The sequence below is a fragment of the Psammomys obesus genome, unplaced genomic scaffold (genome assembly GCF_907164565.1).
Source record: "Psammomys obesus unplaced genomic scaffold, mPsaObe1.curated_primary_1811, whole genome shotgun sequence".
Classification (NCBI taxonomy): domain Eukaryota; kingdom Metazoa; phylum Chordata; class Mammalia; order Rodentia; family Muridae; genus Psammomys; species Psammomys obesus.
In genome coordinates this window covers 25,867,206-25,890,995 of record NW_026585644.1, presented here as the reverse complement: position 1 = coordinate 25,890,995, position 23,790 = coordinate 25,867,206, and the positions used below count along the sequence as shown (strand labels likewise).

The following is a 23,790-nucleotide window of genomic DNA, read 5'->3' as shown; positions in this document are numbered from 1 at the left end:
GTATTCTCTCTTGGGGCAGAGTTTAAGTCTGTTGGTGTCCTATGAATAAATAGTAAGCTTTGCTTAGTCACAATGACTTGTGAAGTGAGTTGGATGGATGGATGGATTGAATTGGATGGCTAGTGTCATTTAATAGTCCTAAGACAAAGAAAAATGGTTAGGGGGAAAGATGGACTCAATAAAAAGTGCCTTGAATCAAGGAAGGAAGGCTGCAGTATGTGATAAAAAGTAAGCCCTAGATCTACATAAGTTATTTTAATTAAAATAAAATTTGTGGGGTTTTTGTTGTTGTTGTTCCCCTTTGGGTATGGTCACAATAGCTGTCCCTGAAAGACTTCACAGCTAGTATGCAGTGCACATGCAGAAGTTTCCATCAGAGGACACACAAGAGGACTGCACTGTGTGAAGAAGCGGAAAGTCTCCAGGCATGGTCTGAAAATGCCAACCCAATTTAGAGTTCTGGATGACATCCTCCGCCCCTCCCCCTGCAAGGTCAAAGGGATCCGTTCTATTCCATCTTGAAAAATAAACAGCAGCATGCCTTTTACTCCTAACATCTTGGAGGGCCCCACTTGCCCACAGCATGTGCCTCCACAGAGTTGTCTAGAACATAATAACGTTGTTGGCACCAAAGTCACACTGAGATAAAGTTTATTGTCACATAATGAGCATTGTTTTCCAGAATGAACAAATCTCCTGTTTTCTTTAAACATTACATGCCATATTAATTGTCCCTCCTTGGGGAAGGGGCTGGATGAGAAGTTAGAAAGTGACTTTCCCCCCTTTCATTCATTCTTTAAGTTCCAAAGATGTATGCTTAAGGGTAGATTTAGTCATTGCTAGCTGACCCTGACTGTTACCAACATCGAGCTGAAAACTATAAAATTAAGAATTAGGGAAATAAATCAAATGTTAGAAATTTATTTGGGACATCTATTGCCACCTTTCTAGAAGCCTTTGAAACATCAAGCAGAAATCAGTACATTCCCATCATCATTGTTTTTACTTTCAATAAATAATACCTTTGTGTCTATAGATAGATATATATAGCTATACTTAATGAATTAATCATTTAGCATAATTTTTAAGTTTTATACTGCATTCATCCAAAACAGCTCTTTCCAGATTGAGAGGTTACAAATGAGGTAAGAATTAAGGCAAACCCAAAAGGCATGCAAATGTAGTACATTTATATTCAAGGATAATACAAGCTGTGTGTGGACCAGACAGGGAGCCAAGAGCCCCTCCTGTGTGTCTGTCCAGTACTATTTTACAGGAGAATGGTGACACAGCCCATAATTAAATTACATTACCATGGGGGTCTCAGTGCTACTAACATTATATAATCAAGGAGACACAAGCATTAGCAAAACATGTACAAGAAATCATAGAACTCTTTGCAGCTTCTGCCCAGGCTTTAGAGGAAGATGTATTTTAATGAAATGATATTACACATATCACATTGTGGCAGGATGTCGTTTTTTTTTTTTTATAATATATGCTTTTAAAATTCATTAGCAAATGACATTCTCATGCACACAAGTGTTTCAAACACAAGAAGCAAGTCCATTTATAGGTAGTCCAAGCAAGTGTGTGTGTGTGTGTGTGTGTGTGTGTGTGTGTGTGTGAGTGTGTGTGTATAGCTGCAGACCGAATGGAACATCAAGACTTCTGTGCAGTTCATAGCATTGACATCAGCTCATTTCTGAATGTCGCACTGCAGAAGTAATACAATGGAAGGGTCGCTTTTTGCAGCTTCTTTGAATTCATCCAATGTAATCTGGTCATCTTTGTTCTTATCCATCTTGCTGAAAATCTTGTCCACTCGCTGTTCCGGCGTGAGGCCATCCTCATTCATTTTCATCATGATCACGGTGCCCACCATTTTGTAGATAGCCTTGGGGAAAAGAACACGATAGATGGCATTACAAGAAACCCAAGGAGCCAGAGAGTGATCTGCCTGTCTCTTCACCTACTTAGATTCTGTTTATCTTCCTAAACTTAGTTCCCCTTTCTCTTTAAGTTCCCATAGCAACCTGTACCTCTTTCCCCAGTGGAGTATAACACACTTTATTATTGTGCTAGCTAGTTTTCCGTCAACTTGGCATAAGCTTGAGTTCTTTGAAAAGAGAAACATCAGTTGAGAAAATACCTCCAACAGATTACCTGTATCTTTTTTTTTTTTTTTTTAATCAATGATTGCTGGAATGGATCTAGCACACAGGGGCCAGTGCCAACCCTGGGCAGGTGGTTCCTGGGTGGTATAAGAAAAGAGACTGAATGAGAGGAATAAGCCAATAAGCAGCATTCCTCTGTGGCTTCCAGTCAGTTCAAACCTCCAGGTTTCTGCTCTGCTTAAATTCCTGCCCTGACTTTTCTCAACAGTGGACTATTACCTGGCCTGTAAGATGAAATAAGCCATGCCCTTCCCAAGTTGTTATTGGTCATAATGTTTATCCCAGCAATAGAAAGCCTAAGGCAATTATTGCAATTGCTTTGTTTTCCTCACCAGAGAGTGCGTTCCATGAAAGTAAAAATGCTGTGTTTTTCTCACTTCTTCAAGAATTAACACTATGCTTGTCACATAATAAATCTTCAACAAATATTAGTTGAAAGAAACAGATTTATTTAATTTTCTGGGGCAAGAGGCATGAGAAGATCCAAGAAGGGTGTTGGTGAAGAAGGAAACTAGAGAGGGATGCAAAAGGCAGACCAGAAAGTTCTCTTTAGGAGGGGTAAGGAATTGAAGTGGATTCCTAACTTCATAACCAGACATGTGTAAATTCTGAGGCCAGGTAGATGGAAAAGATCTGGGGATGAATGAATATCAGATTTTGGAGTGGAGGAAGTAAACAGGTCTGCAGTAACGATGAAGGGTCGTGGAATAGGAAGAGGATCAGGAAAGAATGACACCTCATTTCAGATACTCTGAGTGGGTAAGGTGACAGCACACAGTAGCTTTGGGAATTTAGAAAAAGTGAAATGATGTCAATTGACAAGGGTCTCACAATGTGTTGTGTCGGGGAACATTAAAGCTGAATGTGCAAAGAAGTTAGTTCAGAAAGATTGACGTGAGTGAAAGAGCAGAGCTAGAAGCGTGCCACACGTCAACTAACTGTCCATAATTAATACACGTGCTTCCTAGACAGTTTTCTTTCATGAAAAGTGCCTTAGAGTGATAAGTGCTCATTGCTGCAAACAGTTTTCGTGAGAACGTGCAGAGCGGCATTTATAGCCTCCCAAGTGGGGACAACATCAGCGCTCTTAAATTAGCAAATGGGGCGACACATCTGTGCAGTGGGACAGCGCGTTAGCAATGAAGAAGAAAGTTTCCCGTGGGTAAACCCCCAAAAGCAGAAACGCTGACCACCACTGCCAGGCACAAGACTCCGTTGCCAGAGTCACAGGATTCCATTTATGTGCGACATCAGATCCACAGAGCAAAGCGGCAATTGCCCAAGTCTCAGTTGACAGAGGGTGCGGGGACTTGAGGGGCCTTCATTAAGGAGCAAACATACTTCAGAATTTCATTATAGGGAGTGCCACCATCACCCCCCATCATTGAACTGTATAGCTTAAATGAATGAATTTAAGTGATAGACTATAGAAGTTCCATTACATTGGTAGACAGGGTCCAGATCAGTAGCCTGAGTGTGCTCTAGGGAATGTCAGAGTCTTTTCTTAGTGCCATAAATTTAAAAAGAGATAGGAGTGGGGGGCGCTGGAGAGATGGCTCAGAGGTTAAGAGCACTGGCTGCTTTTCCAGAGGTCCTGAGTTCAGTTCCCAGCAACCACATGGTGGTTCATGACCATCTATAATGAGATCTGGTGCCCCCTTCTGGAGTGCCATGTACATGCAGGCAGAATATGGTATACATAATAAATTAAAAAATACTTTAAAAAAGAGAGAGAGAGACAAAGGGACCATTTGCTTGTAGCTGCATTTTTTCTCTGTCCTTTAAAAGATGAAATCAAAAGGTTTCTCACCAGGCAAAAGACATGAAGCAGCCAGTAAGACAAGTGTCGTATTAATAAAGTCAGAGTAATAACAATTGTAAATATGAGAGACACATCTGAGGACCTCAGCAGCAAGTCTGATATGGCAGGATGGGGATCTCATTAATTTTGTCTGAGAATATGACACCCAAGAAAGGGAAGTTCTATTAAGTACTTCACTCTATGTCTGTACATATCAGAGAGGGTATGCCAGACTTCAAACTAAATCCTAACATGTCCCCAGAGAACCTGCAGAATCCCTCTACACCCTATCCCAGAAGCATTCCCAGCATGCATCAGCAGGTTTCCTATGAACTTCCCTGTGCACAGGGTGTGCTCTCGCATGATGAAATAAGTGAATGTTCAGTCTGTCTCCCTGTGTCGATCTGTTAGTCCTATGCCCGTGATTCTATTAGGTGTGCCTTTCTTAATGGGCTTTTGAGGCTCGCTGCACCTCTTTTCTCCTACAGATTCTTCCCCATTCTGTTATCAGCACCACATCACTCAGTTGTCTATGTCCATTTACTTCTCTGGGGCAGTGACATAGATCAGTGGGCTTCTCAAGATCAGCCACTTGTTTCTTTTCCTCCCTTGCAGGAGGTTTTAGTAAGAATGGCCCCCATGGGCTCATATATTTGAATGTTTGGTCCGGGACTGGTTGGGAAGGATTAGGAGGTGTTGCCTTATTGAAAGAGATGTGTCACTGGAGACAGGCTTTGCGGTTTCATATCACCCCCTTTTCACTCTCTCTCATATGTTTTTCAACCTCTCTCTCTTTCTCCCCCCTCTCAGCTACTGCTTCAGCACCATGCCCACCGGCTTAATGCCTTGCTTCCAGCCAGGATAGTCATGGATTCACCCTCTGAAACTGTAATCAAGCCCCAAAGTGAGTATTTTTTCAAGAGACAATGTCTAGGGAAGGAGACAACCAACTGGAAGTCAGAAAGCAAGGGAATTGGTGTTCCACAGCTTTGGTCATTCCCACACGCTTGAAGGCTACTGTTAATTAATTTCTTATTATTCTGGGAACTCTGATGCAGGGCCAAGGTCTGGCTTTTGACCCTACCCCTTGTAAATGAACGTCTTCTCCTCAGAAAAATCACATGTTAAGATCTTCACACTCAGTGTGACAGGTTTAGGGGGTAGGGCTTTTGGGAAGTGTGGTGGTTTGCATGAGAATGGCCCGATGTCTGCCAGGGAGAGCTGCATACAGACAGTGGAACCATCCCAAGAGAGAGAAGGGTGTTGCAGACAGCAAGGCTGGAAGGGTGGAGCCATCGAAATCCTTTGACATTAGACATGGAGCTACAAGATTTGGAGGTTTTTCTCCTGGGTTTCAGTTTTGCTTTGGTCCATATTTCCTCACTATACTTCCCCTTCCTCCCATTTGGTATGGTAATGTATATTCTGTGCCATATTCTGTGTGGGAAGTAATTTACCTTTTGATTTTATAGGGGCTTACATTTAAGAGATTGCCTTGAGTCTCAGAAGAGACTTTGGATTTTTAAACTGTGTCAGGATTGTGATAGACTTATAGGGACATTTGAGGTTGGATTCAACGCATTTTGCATTATGATATGGCTACAAGCCTGTGGTCATCTGGGCATGGAATGTGGTGGTTTAAATGAGAATGGCCTCCGTAGGCTCATGCTTGAATATTTGGTTCCTAGTTGGTGGAACTATTTAGGAAGGATTAAGAGATCTGGCCTTGGAGGAGGTGTGTCACTGAGGACAGGCTTTGGGATTTTAAAAGCCCATACCATTCCCGGTTAGGACTCTCTGACTGATGTTTATTGACCTAGATGTAGGCTCTCAGATCTGCTTCAGCACTATTCCTGCCTGCCTGCTGCTATGCTCTCTGCTATGACGATCATGGGCTCTAACCCTCTGAAGATGTTGTTCTGGAACTCTAAGCCCCAAGTTAAACTTTTTTCTGTAGGTCACCTTGGCCATGGTATCTCACCACAGCAATAAAAAGGTAATTAGGACAGGAAGAAACTAGGTCACAAAGGCAGTACCTTCATGAATGGGATCAGGGTCCTTATAAAGGAGGCCCAGTGAGGTATTTTCAATTTCCATCATTTGAGCACATAGTAAGAAGGCACTGCCCAGGTCAGGTAATGAGCCTTCAGCAGACATGGAATCTGCCAGAGACTTGATCTCAGATGTTCGGCCTCTAGACTTATAAAGATGATGTTTGTTTGTTCATAGACCACCCAGATTATGGTATTGTGTTACAGAAGCCTCCCCCATCAATCATTCTGAGCCACAGTGCAGTACATAGACTGACTTGCCTTTCACATTTAACTAGGGAACTGGAGAGTTCTTTTAGACCCTACAATGGCAATTCAGGACTGGTATTCATTTTGTCATCGTTGTTTGTTTGTTTGTTTTTGAGACAGGGTTTCTCTGTGTAACAGTCGTGGCTGTCCTAGAACTTGCTCTGTGGACCAGGCTGGCTTTGAACTCACAGAGATTCACTTGCCTCTGCCTCCCAGTGCTGGGATTAAAGGCATTCACCACCAGGCCTGGAGGAGAGGATCATGGGTGAGTTTCTTCAAGTGGCAGCAGAAGGATGAGGCGTCAAGCAACATGGCCCCCTTTCCCTTTCAGGAGGCACCAGTCTTAGCAGGGTGCAGAGTTAGACAGAGTTATGGTGAAGGAGACCAGAGAGGAGAGAGATATGCAGAGAACCCAGAAACCTGCTTAGGGCTCCTCTAGGATGCACACAGAGAATGAAATCAAAGGAGAAGTTTCTATACAACTGCGCTGACAAGGCTGGGAGACATTCTAATTCTGAGCAGCCCACGTAGGGAGAACTGCTGAATGCCTAGCGCATTCAGGAGCAGGGCTACTGCCCAGCTTTCCTGAGAAGCCAGTCTTGTCATTTTCTTCTATATTGACTATAGCCATCCAACCCTGTGGCTAATTCACTATCAGCTTCTAGCTTTCCAGGTGTAACCAGTTCTCAAAGACACATCCCTGTTTTTGGCAGTCTTTGGATAGAGAACACTGATAGTCTCTTCTGGATTGCATATCCTTTCTCCCTTGAAGGTTCCTGCACTTTCCAGCTATGTCTGTATCTTTTTACTTTGATCTATTGGCCATCCATTCTTCTTCTTCTTCTTCTTCTTCTTCTTCTTCTTATTATTATTATTATTATTATTATTATTATTATTATTAATGTGCTTGTGTATGCGTACAAGTGCACACGAACATGTGTGTTTTTAGGGAGTGAAGACAACTTTTGGTGCCAACCCCAGGAATGCCATTCATTTATTGTTTTTGAGACAAGCGTCTATAATTGTCTTTGTGCACATCAGTCAGGTTGGGCTGGCTGGCCAGCCATCCTCAAGCATGCTCCTATCTCCATCTCCACAGCACTGGGATAACAAGTGTGCACCCCTGTTCTCGGCATTTTTACACGGGTGACAGGGATGGAACTCAGATGCCCATGCTTGTGAGGCTAGCACTTTCAATTCCTCAGCCCTACCTGTCATTCTTAATCTGCTTTACTGATTGTTCAGCATGGTTTTTTTCTAAGCATTTTCATGCCTCAGGGCTATCTTCTGAAATCCCCCCTTTCTACTTGTACTCACGTTGATTATATGCCTTTGTTCATTTAAATGCATGAGTAAGTCCCATACACCAGGAAGGTTCTATTTACCCAGAGTGGAAAGACCTCAGTGATTATGTGAGGTCATTAACAGAGACCATAGAATGGGCTCCTTGAGCAACAGGAAAACTGCCCTAAACTAGCTTTAGGAGACCACGTTAATCCACATGCGATTTGGCCATTTTTCAAACCAACTCTCAACACTCTGAATCAGAACAGTACCATACAGATAATGTGATATGACATTCACCATGTCCAGAAACGAACAAAGAAAATATTAAACATTGTTGATCTTTTGCAAAGATGGATTTGTCGAGGTACTGAAAGATACAGGCTTCTTTCTCCACTGTGTGGCAGTACCTGGTCCTAAATGATCGCTACTTCCTTGGACCTTTCCTGAATCACCCACCAAATCTCCCAGCCTGTGGGTACTGACAGCCCATGTGATGGTTAGTATTCATCGCCAGTTTGGCAGGATGTAGAACCATCTAAGAGACAAGTCTCTGGAACATCCATGACAGAATTTTTTAGATGAGATTGATCTGAGGTGCAAAGATCCACCTTAGCTGTGTGTGGCACCTTTCCAGAGAATGGGCCTGTGGTACCAAATCAAGAGGGAAAACAAACTGAGAGCCAGTACCCAATTTCAGAAGTGGCTGCAAAGTGAGCAGCTGCTTTAAGCTCTTGCCTCTCCATCTTCCATCCCACGACTGTAAGGACTGTAAGGACTGCAAACCTTAAACCCTGAGCCAAAGTAAACCTCCCCTACTTTAAGATGCTTTTGGCAGGTGTTTAGTCAACAACAGTGAGAAAAGTAGCTGGGCTGGCTAGTTTTGTGTCCCTAAGCTAGAGTCATCTGAAAGGAGAGACTCTCAAGTGAGGAAATGCCTCCATAAGATCCAGGTGTAAGGCAATTTCTTAGTTAGTGATTGATGAGAGAAGGCCCTGCCCACTGTAGGGAATACCAAACCTGGGCTGGTAGTTCTATAAGAAAGCAGGCTGAGCAAGTGATGGGGAGCAAGCCAGTAAGCAGCACCCATGGCCTCTGCATCAGCTCCTGCCTCCAGGTTCCTGCCCTGTTTGAGTTCTGGTCCTAATTTCCTTTGATGATGGCCTACAGTGTGGAAGTGTAAGCCATTTTAACCTTTTTCTCCCCAACTTGCTTTGGTCATCATGTCTCATTACAGCAATCGTAACCCTAGCTAGTAGTCAGTGTACCTCCTTTCTGAATTTGCCTTGATTAATAATCAGTGTGAGTTATGCCACAGAAGGTATGTGTTTGACGGTCTTTGACTCAAGACGTTAACAGTGACTTGAGAACAAGTGTAGGGGATGATGGGATTGGTCATTAGTGGAGGAAATGTTGAAAGAGAGGTTGAAAAAGATGAAACTTGGAAGGAAGGTCACAGCGAGCTTGAGCCAAAGAACAGAGTGAACCATGAGGGAGGCGAGAAAACAAGGCCACATGCTTGGGATTTTTAAGCCTTAGCTAGCCTCATAAATAAGTAACCACAAATTGGTAGGCCTCTTGGAGAGCTCCTGTAGACACTGAAGACACAGCAGGAAAAGGCAGAGGAGGACAAGGGACTATGCATGGCAAGAAGGGAGTGTGATAAAAGAGCCCAACTTCAGAGGAGGGCAGGGTAGGGTAGAGGGGTGCCCTAGGGGAAGGATTTCTGACTATCTAGGGAGGGGAGTGAAGGAGAGTGGTGGGATGGGGAGGGCTCCTTGGGTTTGGGCTGCTGTCTTCTACCTTCATCCCAACTCCATTTTGTCTATAATAAGTAGCATATTTCTCTCCCTGGGTCATAGTGTCTGGTGCAGGGGTGGGCATCACACTATGGCCATCTAATTTAACTAAATATACAAATGCATCCATCAACTCTGAGAGCCTGTCAGGCTGGAGGACTCTGGGATACAGCAATGAGCACACAGCATCCTTCTGTGTGCAGGCCCAGTGCTCTTCTCTATAGTCTATGCAAAGGGTAACCTAGGGCAATGACAAATGCTACAAAAGGCCCCTTCTTGGTCAGGTTACACTGCATTGGGATACAGCAGGCACATTTGGGTAAGGTTACTGGAAGGAAGGTTTGGTGAAAGGTAAGATGTGAATACAGTCAAGTGATGTGAGGGAGGAGCCTAGGGTAGAAGGTGCATCCTGGGCCCAAAGAGGAAGAGATGCAGGAGCGACTGAGCATGATGTGCAGTCCAAGGAGGCTGGCACATCCAGGAGGCAGCACACAAGAAGAAATGGTGATTAGTCAACTAGAGCAGTAGGCAGAGGAATTGTGGGTTCTTGCCACACAAATGAGAAAGATCTCTGGATCCTATGGAATCTGGAGAGGGTGGTGTGGGGGTGGTGCTGGGTGTGTGTGTGTGGGGGGTAGGACCAGCTGCTGGATGCACTGGGCTCCTGCCCAGTTCAGGCTGGTATAAGGAACGGGTTGGCATGTTCAGCAGGGCCCAGCTAGAATCGGAACTGACCCTCATAATAAATACCTTTTGCTTCCAGAAAGTCTTTTGTTGTTGTTGAAGGCCTTATACTGAGTGAGAGGCTTACTAAAACACCAGTTTTAGGTGACAAGAAGAGCCTAGCCTTGGTTCTGTGACTGCCTTGCCCTGCCCTGCAGCTGGGACCCGGGGGGAGAAACCAAAGCTCAGTGTGTAACTAGCAGGGCTACCAGAGAGTGAGAACATTTGCCCAAGATGGCTTCTGTGAGGTTGTCTCTGCCCGCTGCCTTGTGTTCCCTCACAAAGACCCACCTCGATGATCTCCAGCATCTCCACCCGGGTGATCTTGCCGTCACCGTCCAGGTCATACATGTTGAAGGCCCAGTTCAGTTTCTGCTCGAAGCTGCCCCTGGAGGTGATGGACAGGGCACAGATGAACTCTCGGAAGTCGATGGTGCCATCACCGTTCTTGTCAAAGGTGCGGAAAGCGTGCTGCGCAAACTTGGAAGCATCTCCATAAGGGAAGAACTGCAAAGAACACACAAGTCAGGGATCAGGAGCGGGAGGAAGCACAGACACAGAAAGGCCCCCAGCATCGAGTCAGGAGCGAGAAGCGGCAGAGGCTCACACTGTACTCACTGCAGTGTAGCCTGCGCACTGAACACGGCAGGAGACCGTGTGGGCCTCGGATGTCAGCAGAATGCACTGGGCCAATGATGATCAAGGGAGGAGGCAGAAGGTGAGGCCTTCTCTCCACATGTCCTTAAGCACAGGACAGACCATTTCCTGTGGCGGCATGTGGCTTCCAGATTGTTGAGGTGCAGTCACTCAACACCTTGCCTTTTTGTAGTTCCTTTAGCCACTCACCTCCAGGGACAGGACAGAGGCAGGTAGCAGGCCACATGGTGTGGCACAACATAAACTTCTAGGTTCAGCACACCACGGGATACAGGGACCTATGGGGACCAGTTTTCTGCCTCTGTCTCTGGTGCCACGACACATTGTGTTACCTCCCTGGGTGAGATTCCAGGTTTCTTTTTCTTTTTCTTTTTTAACAGGGACTTTTCCTTTGCAGAACAGACATTTGAAAATCCTTTAAAAATAGAACATGACGAGGCTTATTGTAAGAGACATAAAGAGCTTTCTTCACAGAGCCAGCAGGCAACAGGCTGCGTGGGTGACAGAATGGACACAGGGAGCAAGAGGATGTCTGTGGCAGGGTTGAGATCTCTAGAGTCAGTTTACAGTGGTCCTGGTACAGGCCCTTAGGCCTGTCACAGACAGCAGGCAGTTCTGAGCACTGACAGCCACAAGTATCTCAAGACCCCAAACAGAAAAAAAACTAAAACTGTTTTGTCCAAAGTGTGTATGGAAGGTGTGCTTGCTTCTCTGTATGAATACATCATCAGCAGAGTCACTGGTAGAGGATCAAGCTTGCTCTCTGCTGTTCCTGCCCTAGGTTTTGCTGGAGTGAAGGGACCACATGAGCAACTATTACTCAGATGGTCACCAGGGTATTCTCCTCAGCCTGTCTGTCTGTCCTCTCAGCGTCCCTGTCCATGGGGCCGTTGCTACAACTCTGTCCTTGCTTGCTGGGTTCTACTCTGCCCTACCCACCCGCTTCTTCCAGGAAAGCAGATGACTTTCCACCAGGTCCTCTGGGGCAGCTCACCAAGTAAAAGTACTTGCTCTTTGATCTGAGTGTGATTCCAGGAGCTCAAATAAAGAGGAGGGGACAGAACTGATTCCCAAAAGCTGTCCTCTGACCTCCACCTACATGCTAGGGTACCCACACTCAAACACATGTCATTTATCACACACAGGTCCGTTATACACTAATAATAAAATAATTTTTAAACTGGAAAGAGAAAAATTGCCATAGAAACAAAATTGGCCTTTCCATTTCAGGATTCTATACATGTGTCCTAGAAAAGACACAGAACTCCAGGGGCAGAGAAACCACTGCAGACTGTGTCTGCGGCAGTGGTTCTCAACCTGTGGGTCGAGATCCCTACTCGGGGAGGGGGTTAAACAACCTTCTCACAGGTGTTGCCTATGACCACAGGAAAACACAGAGATTTACGTTATGATTCATAAAAGTAGCAAATTTACAGTTAGAAAGAAGCAATGGAAATAATTTTATGGCTGGGGGGAGTGGGTCACCATAACTTGAGGAACAGTATCAAAGGTTCACAGCAGTAGGAAGGTGGAGAGCCACTGCCCAGCAGCTGTCCCTTCTCTGCACTAAGCGGTGTTTCTCTTTCTCTCATTGTGCAGTAAAAATCACCCCAACATTTCATCGCTTAAAATAAGAGCATTTGCTTCACTTTTCAGAGCTACTTATTTTTTTTTCACCAATCTCCCCCACACACACTTGTTTGTTTGTTTGTTTGTTTGTTTATTTGAGACAGGCTCTCACCCTGCAACCCTGGCTAGGCTAGTACTAACTGGGCAAGACCAGGCTGGCCTTGAACCCACCTGCTCCTGCCTATCATGCGCTAGGTTTGCAGACATGTAACAGTATACCTGGCCATCAAACTTCACTTTTATGTAGCCCTGAAGGTCAGCATTGTCCTTTGTTTTCTTACTCCCTAACAATATATTTCTCCCAACCTCCCCTTTTCACTACTTAATCAAAACTCCAACTTTTGTTTTTTATTGAGCGCACCCTGGATGCTGGGGTGCAGAGACGAACAGCTTGAAGTCCTTGGGCTCCTGGAGCCCAAGGATATTGTGGCAGTCATTTGGAGTCTGCCCTAGTCCTTTTTTTTTTTTTTCTTAACAAGAAAAAAAAAAACAGCTCAGGGGGGCCTTAGAAAGGGGGGTTCTGCTGAGAGATGCTTCCTCTTGACCTGCTCAGCAGGATTCTCATTTTCATTCATCCCCACCCCCTCCCTCTATACTGAGGGACTAGAACGTGCAGCCGATGCCAGGATCTGAAGACAGAGAGGAACAAATTCATACCCGATGCTTTTCAATGCACATCTTGCCCTTTGCCGGTCATGGGCACCAGGGGAGGCTGTCCCTTTCGAAGGCGGTGTTCTTGAGGTGCTCATGGGCGCGTAGGTAGGGCTGGTGCGTGAGATCTGGCCCCGGAATGCAGAACCCTTCATCCCCTGGTGACCCCCGCGGGTGGTTTATCCACCAGCCCATATGCAGCCACCAGAGAGCACTGGGTACTTCTCTTTCTTCCCTTCGGTTCTGGCAGTGTGATATTTCCACTTTCTTATGTCTCTTGGCATCTTTTTAAGTTTAAGGGATAGCTGACAGCTTTACCTAAAAATAGCTGGGAACTGTAGGTCAGTATATTAAAAATTAATTTAGAACTGGAAATTCTTGAGAGAAAAATCGATCATGGATTTTGGACTATAAAAGTTACATGCGCCTTGGAAAAGGCCTATTTACTGACTCCCATGCACTTGCTTGTGGAAGAAGTGAGCGTTTGCTTGCGAGCTGTAGTGTACCTGGAGTGATCTCTGAAAACTCTTTTCTGTCGTGTTTGAGATTTTCTTATCGGAGAATAGCTCTCCTTTTGATGGCTTGATCATTACAGGAAAACGGAGCCACACACTCTCCAGTCTCTTCAAGGAAAATCAGGGTCTTGAACTCAAATCTGTCTCTCAGAGCAGTACAGGGCCTGCGCATACTGGGTTTCTCCTTTCTTTTTTTCCCTCCCTCCCTCCCTCTCTTTCTTTCTTCTCATCATATTCTTCTTGACTTTTCCCCAGTTCCATCTATTTTGCTTCAACTCCTGTATTAAATATTGATATAAAAGTACTTTTTGTTGACAGCGAATTTTTTTGTTACTATTTTAAGATAGGGTTTCCCTGTAAGTTAGGCTGTCCCTGAACACTTAATCTGTCTGCCTGCTTCCATCTCCTAAATGCTAGAATTGCAGGCATGCGCCACCGCATTGGCTTTTAAAATGAACACCAAGATTATACCTCAATGCCTATATAGGATACTAGTGTTACCTATTTAATTCGTACAATAAGACCTGTTATTATAAATTTTATTTTAGAGCCAGGCAGAAATAGTACACTTGGGAAGCAGAATCAGGTGGATCTTTGTGAGATCAAGGCCAGCTTGGCCTACAGAGTGTGTTCTAGAACAACCAGGGCTACACAGAGAAATTCTGTCTCAACCCTTTCTCCCTGTCCCCTCCCCACTTTTTTTTCATTTTATGGATAAAGTAGCCAACATTTGAAAGATGGGGGAGTTTGTACAAGATCTAGGCTGTAAAAATCAGGATTTGAATTGAGATCCATTGAGTCACTGCCATACTTAGTGAGTCTCTTAATCAGGAGTTGGTTGAGGAAAGAAACAGAAATCCATGTTTGTTGAAGTGTTATGTAATTCGTTCTCCAAAGCCTGAAATTCTCTGCTGCGTTCGTCGCCGCCATCTGCTGGCAGTGTGCATTGTGTGTCAGAGAAATGGCTGACATGCAGCCAGGAAAAATTGTTAAGACTGGCTCATTCTTTAATTTTAAAAACATTTCATCTCAACATTGTATTAACTGTTGGTAATACCAATAAAAAAAAAACACAGAAATCATTAATGACAGTGGAAGAATTCATGGTGGCTTGAATGAGAATAGCCCCAACAAGCTAATATATTTGAATGCTTGGTCCCTAGTTGGTGGAATAGTTTTGGGGAAGGATTAGGAAGTGTGGTCTCATTGGCAGATATCTGTCATTTTGGATTTCAAAAGCCCACACCCTTCACAGTTGCTCGCTCTTTCTGGTGGATCTAGACGTGAGCTCTCAACTACTGCTCCAGCACCAGCTCTATCTGCCTATTGCCATGCCTCCCACCACAACAGTCATGGACTCGACTTCTGAAATGCTAAGCCTCAATAAACTTTCTTCTTCCTAAGTTGCGTTTGTCATGGTGTCTCATCACAGTAATAGAAAGATAAATAAAACAAGATATTAATGAAATAACTTCATAAATAAGCATAAAATACAAATTGTGTGTAAACTGTACATAAATTCATGAGAGGAGTAATACAATATTATGAGTTTTAAACTTTAGGAAAATATGCAGTAACTTCCTCTCACCTAACCACCAGGCTTAATGGTCCTTTGATCTTCTGCATCTAGAGTTTCAGGATCATACAAATCTCCTGACTGAACTCATAGTCCTGCCCCAGGGAGACTAATACTCAGAAGAAGAAAGAGGACCTACAAAATGCCTGTGGTCTTTGGTTTTTGGTAGAAACAGGAGTCCTTGCAGAATCAGTTAGCTCCTCAGCAGAAGCTTTTCCTGAGACAGATTTTTCCCCCTGTGCTCCTTCAGAGGGTCTATCCATTGGTGAGTACTGAAAGATTCATTTCCAAAGGGGGACTTGCCAAACCTATGTATTTATCCAGCCTGCTTACAGGGCAGGGGTGAGGAGTTTCTCAAAGAATATGGATGACCCCTAAATAATCACGTCACTGCAAAGCCTCACCCCATGGATGATGACATCACAGATCCTGCAGGGTGAAGTCCCATTTGCAGTTAACTTTCTATTTCCTATACATCCTAGCATCTTCCAAGATCACTTGCAGCTTAGGGGTGGGGAATAGGAATGAGTGATGGCTGGGATCCTAACTGAGGGTCATGAAACCCTCTCTCTTCCTTCTACATGGAATATATACAGCTTCCTTACCACTAACATAGACCTAGCCATCGTGTATTGTTCTGGTTAATTCCATGACTGCCAGGCACAAGATTTCTTTACTCCAAGATGATGATAGGATGATCAGTTGATGGCTAGAAGGAAGAGCCATGTCATAACAGACCTCTGTGTAGAAAGGCTGGGCTGCTGGCTGACAAACATCCTGAGGCTAATCTGGTTCTTGGTTTTGGCCATCAGCTTTGCCTTGGCTGTCCTGGACTCGCTTTCTAGACCAGGCTGGAACTCACAGAGATCTGTCTGCCTCTCCCTCCCTGAGTGTTGGGATTATAGGCATGTGACACTGCACCAGGCTGGCTGTCAGCTTTTTGGTTCCTTGAGGTCTGGCCTAGGACATGACTCCAATGCCTTGGTTGCTTGGTTTAGTCCACTGACCTGGTGCATTGCTCTCAACTCCCTCCTGCACTTCCACTCTCAGGTCTCCAGTCCATTTTCCCCCAAACTCCAGAGGAAGCAAGGATACTCTCAGGTCTCCAGCTGCTGTCTGCATCTCTGGGTCCAGTTCTGGGCTCCTTTGTTCCCTGTTCCTGGGGCTTTTGTTTCCCCAGGGCTCTTGCTGTGCCTATGGCTGCAGCCCTACTGTGTGTGAACCGTTGTCATTGTTTGAAAAGCTCCTTTTTTAAAAAGAAAAATCCTCTGTCCACCCACTCTACTTTCATTTTTTAGCTCTTGAGTCAGATCAACCTGCTGCCTTCTTCACTCTGTCCAGTGTTTGATGACAGTTACCACAGTTTTGAAGTGCCCACAGGACTGCTGACTTACGTCATCTGTGAGCTAAATAGAACAGTGAATGACTTTACCATCACTTTAATCTCTGATGGCTGGTCCCAGGCTAGGTACACAGTAGGTGCTCAATAAACGTCTGTTGAACAGCATAGCATCTTGGCTCAGATGGGTGGTGCCATTTGCAACTCCATCCAATGGGCAATACAAGGGGAGAAGTGTGTTCTGAAGGCTCTGAAGTCAGCTGTGCTGAGGAAAGCCTACCATTTGCCTCAAGCCCCACTGTTATTACTACTTTCGTTGATGATTCACTGGGGGATGAATCACCCCAGAACAGCACGAGCAATCTATATCATGGATAGGGAGAGGAGAGGAGAGGAGAGACAGTTCCACTTAATTAGAGATGGTGAGTCCAAAACCAGTTTCCCGTTAACATGTTCATTCAATGGATATCCACAAACTCTGCATGAACAGGAGGGAGGCCAAAGAGAAGTGCTGGAAAATATGCAGGAGAAGCCCTGGGCTCTGCCCTCCTGCTGAGGCAACTAAGCAGGGGTAGATGCAGTCACAGGCACATCCCAAACACCTGAACTTCCAGGATGGTGATTAGGGGAAAGATCCCTCACTTCTTCTCCACCCTAGTGTGTCACTCGGGTTTCAGAGCTGCTCCATCTCTTTCCTCTCTGTAACAACACACACTGTTTCATAATCGCGCCGGTCCAGCCTTAAGTTGTTTATTGCAAAGCAATAACGCTTATTTATGGTTCTTGCAAAAGGACATTGGGTTTTGAGAAGAAAACTAAGTTTCTAGAGAAGAGGGTTTGCCTCTTGGGTCAGAGCACACAGTGTTCATGGCCTAAACAGGGTGGGTGGGAGCTCCCAGGAGGCAGGTTGGCTGGAAACCTAGACCTGTTCATTTTCAGGTTTCTTTCCCTTTAGAATTCCTATCATAGGAAAAGCAAAATCTCCTTAACACTAAGGAAAGTTTTGCATTTTGTTCTTTATTGTATCTTGACTCCCTCTTAGAGTATGGTCTGACACATTATGTAGGCGTTTTATAAACGCCTGTTGCCGAGGATGTAACCTGTGGTGGAAGAAAAGATGTAGGATTGAAGTGATAGGGTATCGAGATGTGGCTTACCTCTAAGATTTCTGCTACCCTGGGTATAAAGTGAGGAACAAACCAAAGAAGCTTCAGGGCTCCTTTTAGTTATATTTTTTAATTTATTTTTCTGATTCTGAGTAAAATATAAAACAAATAGGTAAATAGAGAAACAGACAGACAGTGGGTGTAGTAGTGTGTGGCTGCAATTCCAGAGCTCTAGAAACTGAGGAAGGATGATTGAAAGCTTCAGGCTAACCTGAGTTGTGAGATATTGTCTCAATCAGACAACAGTCCCTTCTAAACAAACCTCAAAATAAAAAGAATAATAAATAAACAGAACTTATTACTCCCAGGATCAGACTTTGAAAGTGAATATCTATCGATCTATCTTATCTATCTATCTATCTATCTATCTATCCATCCATCTAGCTAGCTATCACCTATCTCTTCTTTTAAAACTTATTTTATTTTGTTTTCATTTCTTGTGCATTGCTGTTTTGTCTGCATGTATGTCTGTGTGAGGGTATTGGAGCCTCTGGACTTGGAGTTATAGATAGGTGAGCTGCCATGTGGGTGCTAGGAATTGAATTGGGTCCTCTGGGTCCTCTGGGTCCTCTGAGTCATTTCCCTAGACCCCTATATCGACCTTTCAATCTGTCATTTATCATCTAACTACCATCTATTTATGTATGGATGTATGCATATATGTATCTATCTATATCTATCTATTATATATCATCTAGCATTTATCATCTACCCATCCATCCATCAATCATATCTATCTATCTATCTATCTATCTATCTATCTATCTATCTATCTATCTATCATCTATTTATCTATCCATCTATCCCAGTGCTCAAACAAGTCTATAGATCCATAAATAATTCTATATTACATCCTTATATTCTAATTTAAATCACTGTCTCTATCTTTATATCTTTGCCTCCCTTGTTGTTATCTTATCTTTGTCGCTTTCTCTTTTGAGAGTGTTAGAGATCCTGAGGTGTACTGTTGGCTATATGGACCAAATCAATTCTCTTTCCTCCTATCCAGTACATAATTTCCAGTGTGTATTGGGTCAATGGCATCTTGATTAGGGAAAGGGAATTCCTCCAGCACTTTGCTTGATGATAATCATGAGCCACCAACTTGTTCTTATTTGTTACCAAAATAGGAGGCCAATAATAAATCACAGCCTGGGAATTGTCATGCATTTCCATTTAGAGCCAATGTGGTATATTAGAAAGAAGGTTATTTTGTTGCTCTTAAAGGTAATTGATTTTTGGAGCTAGGCAGTAGATGAGCATCCTTGAAGATGCTGGTGGAAGCATGACTGTCACAGGGAAAGTGGAAATTAGGCTACTCGCCCGGCTTTTACTTTCATTGTTCTTCTCAAGTGGATGACACAGTAGATTTCACCTGATTATTTGTTTTTTTGTCTAACCTCTCCAGAACAAAGTGTTCTGCTTAAGATCGATTCTCATTTCATCCTACACTCAACTCACTTCACAGCATCACAGGGACACTGATGAGTGACCAGCCTGGCTACCTCTTGGGATCCTACACTTAGGTCATCAAGTTGTGATCCATGGGAGATGGAGCTGTTATAATGGGACTGGTGACAGCAATGACAGCCCATGGTAAGAAATCATTCAGCTGTGAAAGCTGAATGATTGTGACAAATGAACATATTCGGGCCTGTTGCAAGAATATACATATGCCTTCTGTTTTCTGAAGGAAGGAATTGTTCTGCCAACTCTAACACACTCTTCTAAAGTCTGCTCTCACTGCCTTCTCTTCAGCTTTCAGGTTATACAAGTTCCATGTAGTTCACCTCTGCTAATGCAGGTGAGGTTTGACAACAGAATAGGAGACAAAGAAATCCTATCATGTAAAGAAGTGAGGATGGGGGACTGGGGAGACAGCTCAGTAAAGTGATTGCCATGTCAGCCTGAGGACCTGATGTTTCATTGTTTCTTCCATTTATTTGTTTCAATTTTTTCTCCTCTTCCTCTTCTTCCTCCCGCTCTTCCTCCTCTTCCTTTTCCTCCTCCCCCTCCTCCTCCGTTTTCTTCTTCTTCGGCTGGTTTTCATATGTCCCATGCTGCCTTCCAACTCAACGTGTACCTGAGGATGAACTTGAACTTCTAATCCTTTTACCTTTAGTTTCCCAGTAGTGGGTTATAGAAGTGGGCTTACAAGTCCCATTTGTGTGGCACCGGGTACTGACCTGTCCTGTTTCATTCTTTTATGGGAAAAGATATGAGTGATGAACCGGTGATCATCACTCCATGTATGCCCACTGTGTGCTAGATTTTGGCTAGATGTTAAATGTATGCAGAAAAGCATTAAAATGTCCAGGTCTCATGTGCCTGGGAAGGCAAGTGTAGAGTCACAAACTTACGTAGGAACACAAGGAAGGGCAAAGGTGAACTCAGTACCAGGGCTATGGGTGTTTTCTGGCAGCATGGGTAGATGCATGCTGTCTACCTTTTAGTACAGTCAAACCCATGCAGACCCAGGTCAGCCAGAAAGCATCTAGTTAGCATCAGTGATCGGCTGAGGCAAGGAATGCGGCAAAAGGGAAAACTCTGAGGAATTCAAGTTCTTGTCTTTTAGGATAGCTTGAGGAACATACTCCTTCCTGCCACCAATTTCTAGGAGACCAGCAAACACAGATACACCCCAAGGATTACCAGGAAATCTCCTGGCTCGCTCTGTCTTTCTTTCTAAAAACGTTCTAAAATTTAGTTATTCTCTTTACATCTCAGTCTTAGTCTACTCCCTCCTCTCCTACCAGTCCCTCCCCTGCCCCTCAGAAAAGGGGAGTACTCTCCCCCCACAAACCCACCACAGCACACCCAGGAACCTCAGGACTGTGTACTTCCTCTTTCATGGTGCCTTAGGCTCTCTACACTTAGGTACCCAATGGGCAGCTTAATCTCTATGTGGGTCTCCTAGGAAGGGGTCTCTATGGCATGCTTCTCGATCCTGGCTTTCTTTTCAAATAGTGTTAGACCCAGAGGCTAGGTGTAGGAAGAAGGAATACAAACAGAAGGAACTGTGTTTGTGCACATAGGGTTGTATTATCCCACCACATAGGTTGGCCTTATCAGGACTTCAGAGACCTTCCTACTGGCTGAGACAGATCTAAGAAAGACCTGAATACCAACAGGATATGTTCTAGGAAGGACCTTCCTCATATAGCACTTTTTTTTTCTTTTTTTTACAACTTAAGTCCTTGCTCTTTACCCCATCTCTTCCTGGGGAGTAATACTAGAAAATTCTATCAATTCTCAGCCCACTGGTACAGAGGCACCAAATCGGGAAGTAGCTGTTGGTGCGTGGGGAGTCTCTGGAGTGTGTGCCAGGGACATCATGGCAAGGCTCCTTTCGCACCCAAGGACAAAGGGCAGATGGTCACTATGGTGGGCTGGTGGATTCTGGTGCCAGATCCGGTACTTTCTCTGCTTTCAAACATCCTGCAGAGTGTGGTGACAAGAGGCAGGCCTAGTCGACAGGAGGCAGAGTCCTGGTTCCTACTGGGTCAAGTACTGACTGAATGACACCGGGGAAAGGGTTTAGTTTTCTGTGCTTGTTTCCTCTTACACAGAAAAGAAGATTTACTCTCTGTGAGACTTAGTGCTTCCGCCAACCCCTGGAATGCTAAATCTGTACAGTTGTTGATATTGTCTTTGACAAGAAGCATTGATTTAATTATACTTCATAGCATTACATGCCGGGCATGCGTCAAACACATTTCCAACGTAGTGTATGAGCCTCAGTGATCCAGGTACCATTGCTACCCCATTATACAGGTAAGTAAATAGAGGCACTCGGCCAGCGGTTCTCCACCTGCGGGCTGCATCCCCTTTGGGTGTAGAACAGCTCTTTCACAGGGGTCATCTAAGAGCATTGCAACTATTAGATATTCACATTAGAATTCATAACAGTAGCAAAATTACAGCTATGAAGTAGCAATGAAATAATTTTATAGTTAGGGGTCACCAGAACATGAGGAATTGTACTAAAGGGTCACAGCACTAGGAAGGTTAAGAACCACTGTGTCAGGCTATTATGTACCTTGCCTATGGTCACATACCTAGTTAGTGGCAGGATCTGAACTCAGGCAATTGGTACCTAGGGTTAGATGTTCCACACCTCTGATCAAACTAAAATGGAAGCACAGATGTGAACAAGTGTGGATTCTCCATTCTGTCATTCTGGGTCATCTGCATCCTTTGTAGTGAGACCTAGGCTGCTAGGAGACAGCCTGGGGACCAGCAGGCTTAGAAGTCTCAGACTAGTCAAAATGCTCAAACACTGTTTCCCTGTGTTTACGCCTGTGGCCTCCAGCACAAATCTATAGCGCTTGCACTTTCTTGTTCAAGAAGATTCAGGTGTGTGTACGTGCACATACTTGTGTATATATCTATGCATGTGTGTGTACGTGTATGTGCATGTAAGTGCATATGCCTGTATGTGTATATTTGACTATGTATATGTGTTTATTGTGAATGTGTATGTGTGCCTATTGTGTGAAAATGTGTGTGTGCAAGTGTGTGTGATTATCTAAATGTCTTTATTGTTTGAACATGTGTGTGTGCACATGTGTGTGCAGAAGTATGTGTTTATAGGGAGTGTTACGTGGGTGACACCTACTAAAGCGCTGCATCATTGAAGGACACAGCAGAGGTCTCTGCCTGTGGGTAGAGTTTGGTTTACATACTATACCACACACCTGCTGCCGTGGGTCCAGTGTAAATATACTACGACCCAAGACCAGCTCTAACCTGCCTGAGCAGAGCAGGGCTTCTTAAACTACCCTGGACAGGTTTATCTCTTAGAGTCCCGGGGAAAATGCAAATTCTCACTCAGACCACTTTGCAATGGATCTGGGTTCTGCATATTGAAGACATCAGAGTAGTTGCTTTTTCTTATCCTCCTGGGTCTAAGGACTTTTCTGGGGTCTTCGGGGTCTGAAGCAGGAAACTCAGACACACTGGACAGTCAGGGAGGCATCCTTTAATTGTCAGGTGGCGAACAGTGGTTGAGGCTGGCAGGCACCTTACTGGTCATACCTTAGCTTGCACAGCGACTCTCAGCTGAGCCTGCTGGAAGGCAAGACTGGAGACCGAGGAGTCTCCCTGCCATCAGTCCTTGTTTATTGTTGGATGTCCTGACTCCCTGCGGGGAAGCTCTCCTCTCACAGCTCCATATTTATCTCTGAGTCTGCAGGGAAGGCAGAGAGCAGCCTCCCACAGCCTCCCAGGGCTCCCTCCAGCAGGCTCATGAATAAATATGTGGCTCCTAGCTCCTGGGAGAGATCTCCAGGCTTTCCCTCAGGGGAGGGGAGGGCCAGTGGTACCTGAGAGGGAGACTCAGGCAAGCCCAAGGGTGGTGAAGGGGTGAGCCTGGGGTCCGGGGCGAGAGTGGGGATGGCACCTGAAGTATCGGAATCATTTCTTCACTCAGTTTCTCGGCCAACAAGCTGGGAACTGGAGTAGAAGGCCAGAGGAGCTTATGTCTCCGTGTAGTTTTACAGAGAATCATCCAGAAAGAAAGGGAAATTTTCTAACTTAGAAAGCGCTCTCCAGATACAGTCTGGACAGTCAGTATCTCTGTAAAAGCACAACAGAATGTTTTTTAAAATTGTATTCGATTTAACCTCTCATATTCAAAACATCACACCACTATCATTTCAACAATGGATCAACGTGGAAGCTATGAATGAGATGTTCTACTTGGGTTTTGTTTTGTGTGTGTGTGTGGGGGGGGTGTCTTTGAAATCACAGAGCCCAACCCCTCCTAACCACATGCCAAGTGCTCACTGGCCTCATGGGGCTTATAGCTATTAGCTGCTGCTTAAGCTCTTAAACAGCTCTAACAATATCAAGGAATGTGTCCCCGAAACACAGGCTGTGATAACACATATGTACTCCAGGAATACATACCCATCACACGTTTGGGGTACATGCACACGTTTGGGGTATATGCACAGGCATTTGGGGGTTTAAAGTGAGTCAGGAAAACTGCGTGCCAATGAGAATGTACTGAAGCACCTTCCCGTCCTATCAGAACCCCACAGAGCTCCTAGAGAGGTGAGAGGCAGGTAGTCAGGGCCTGCTGCTTACTGTGGGACTTGGTAGGATCCTGAGGCCCCACATGCTGTACAAAAAAGAATGGTTACCTCAAGGACATGTCCTACCATTCAACT

At 44.6% G+C, this 23,790-nt stretch overlaps 1 protein-coding gene across 1 annotated transcript in view; it reads right to left on the bottom strand.

The window, feature by feature from the left end:
* Positions 1-728: 728 nt before the first annotated feature.
* Positions 729-23,790, bottom strand: part of Vsnl1 (visinin like 1) — a 107,506-nt gene continuing 84,444 nt past the window's right edge. The window contains exons 3-4 of the mRNA XM_055625683.1: positions 10,376-10,591; positions 729-1,897 (exon numbers count right to left, since the gene is read on the bottom strand). Of these exons, the coding sequence (XP_055481658.1) occupies positions 1,700-1,897; positions 10,376-10,591 (414 nt within the window). The 3' untranslated portion in view covers positions 729-1,699. The remainder of the gene's footprint in view (positions 1,898-10,375; positions 10,592-23,790) is intronic.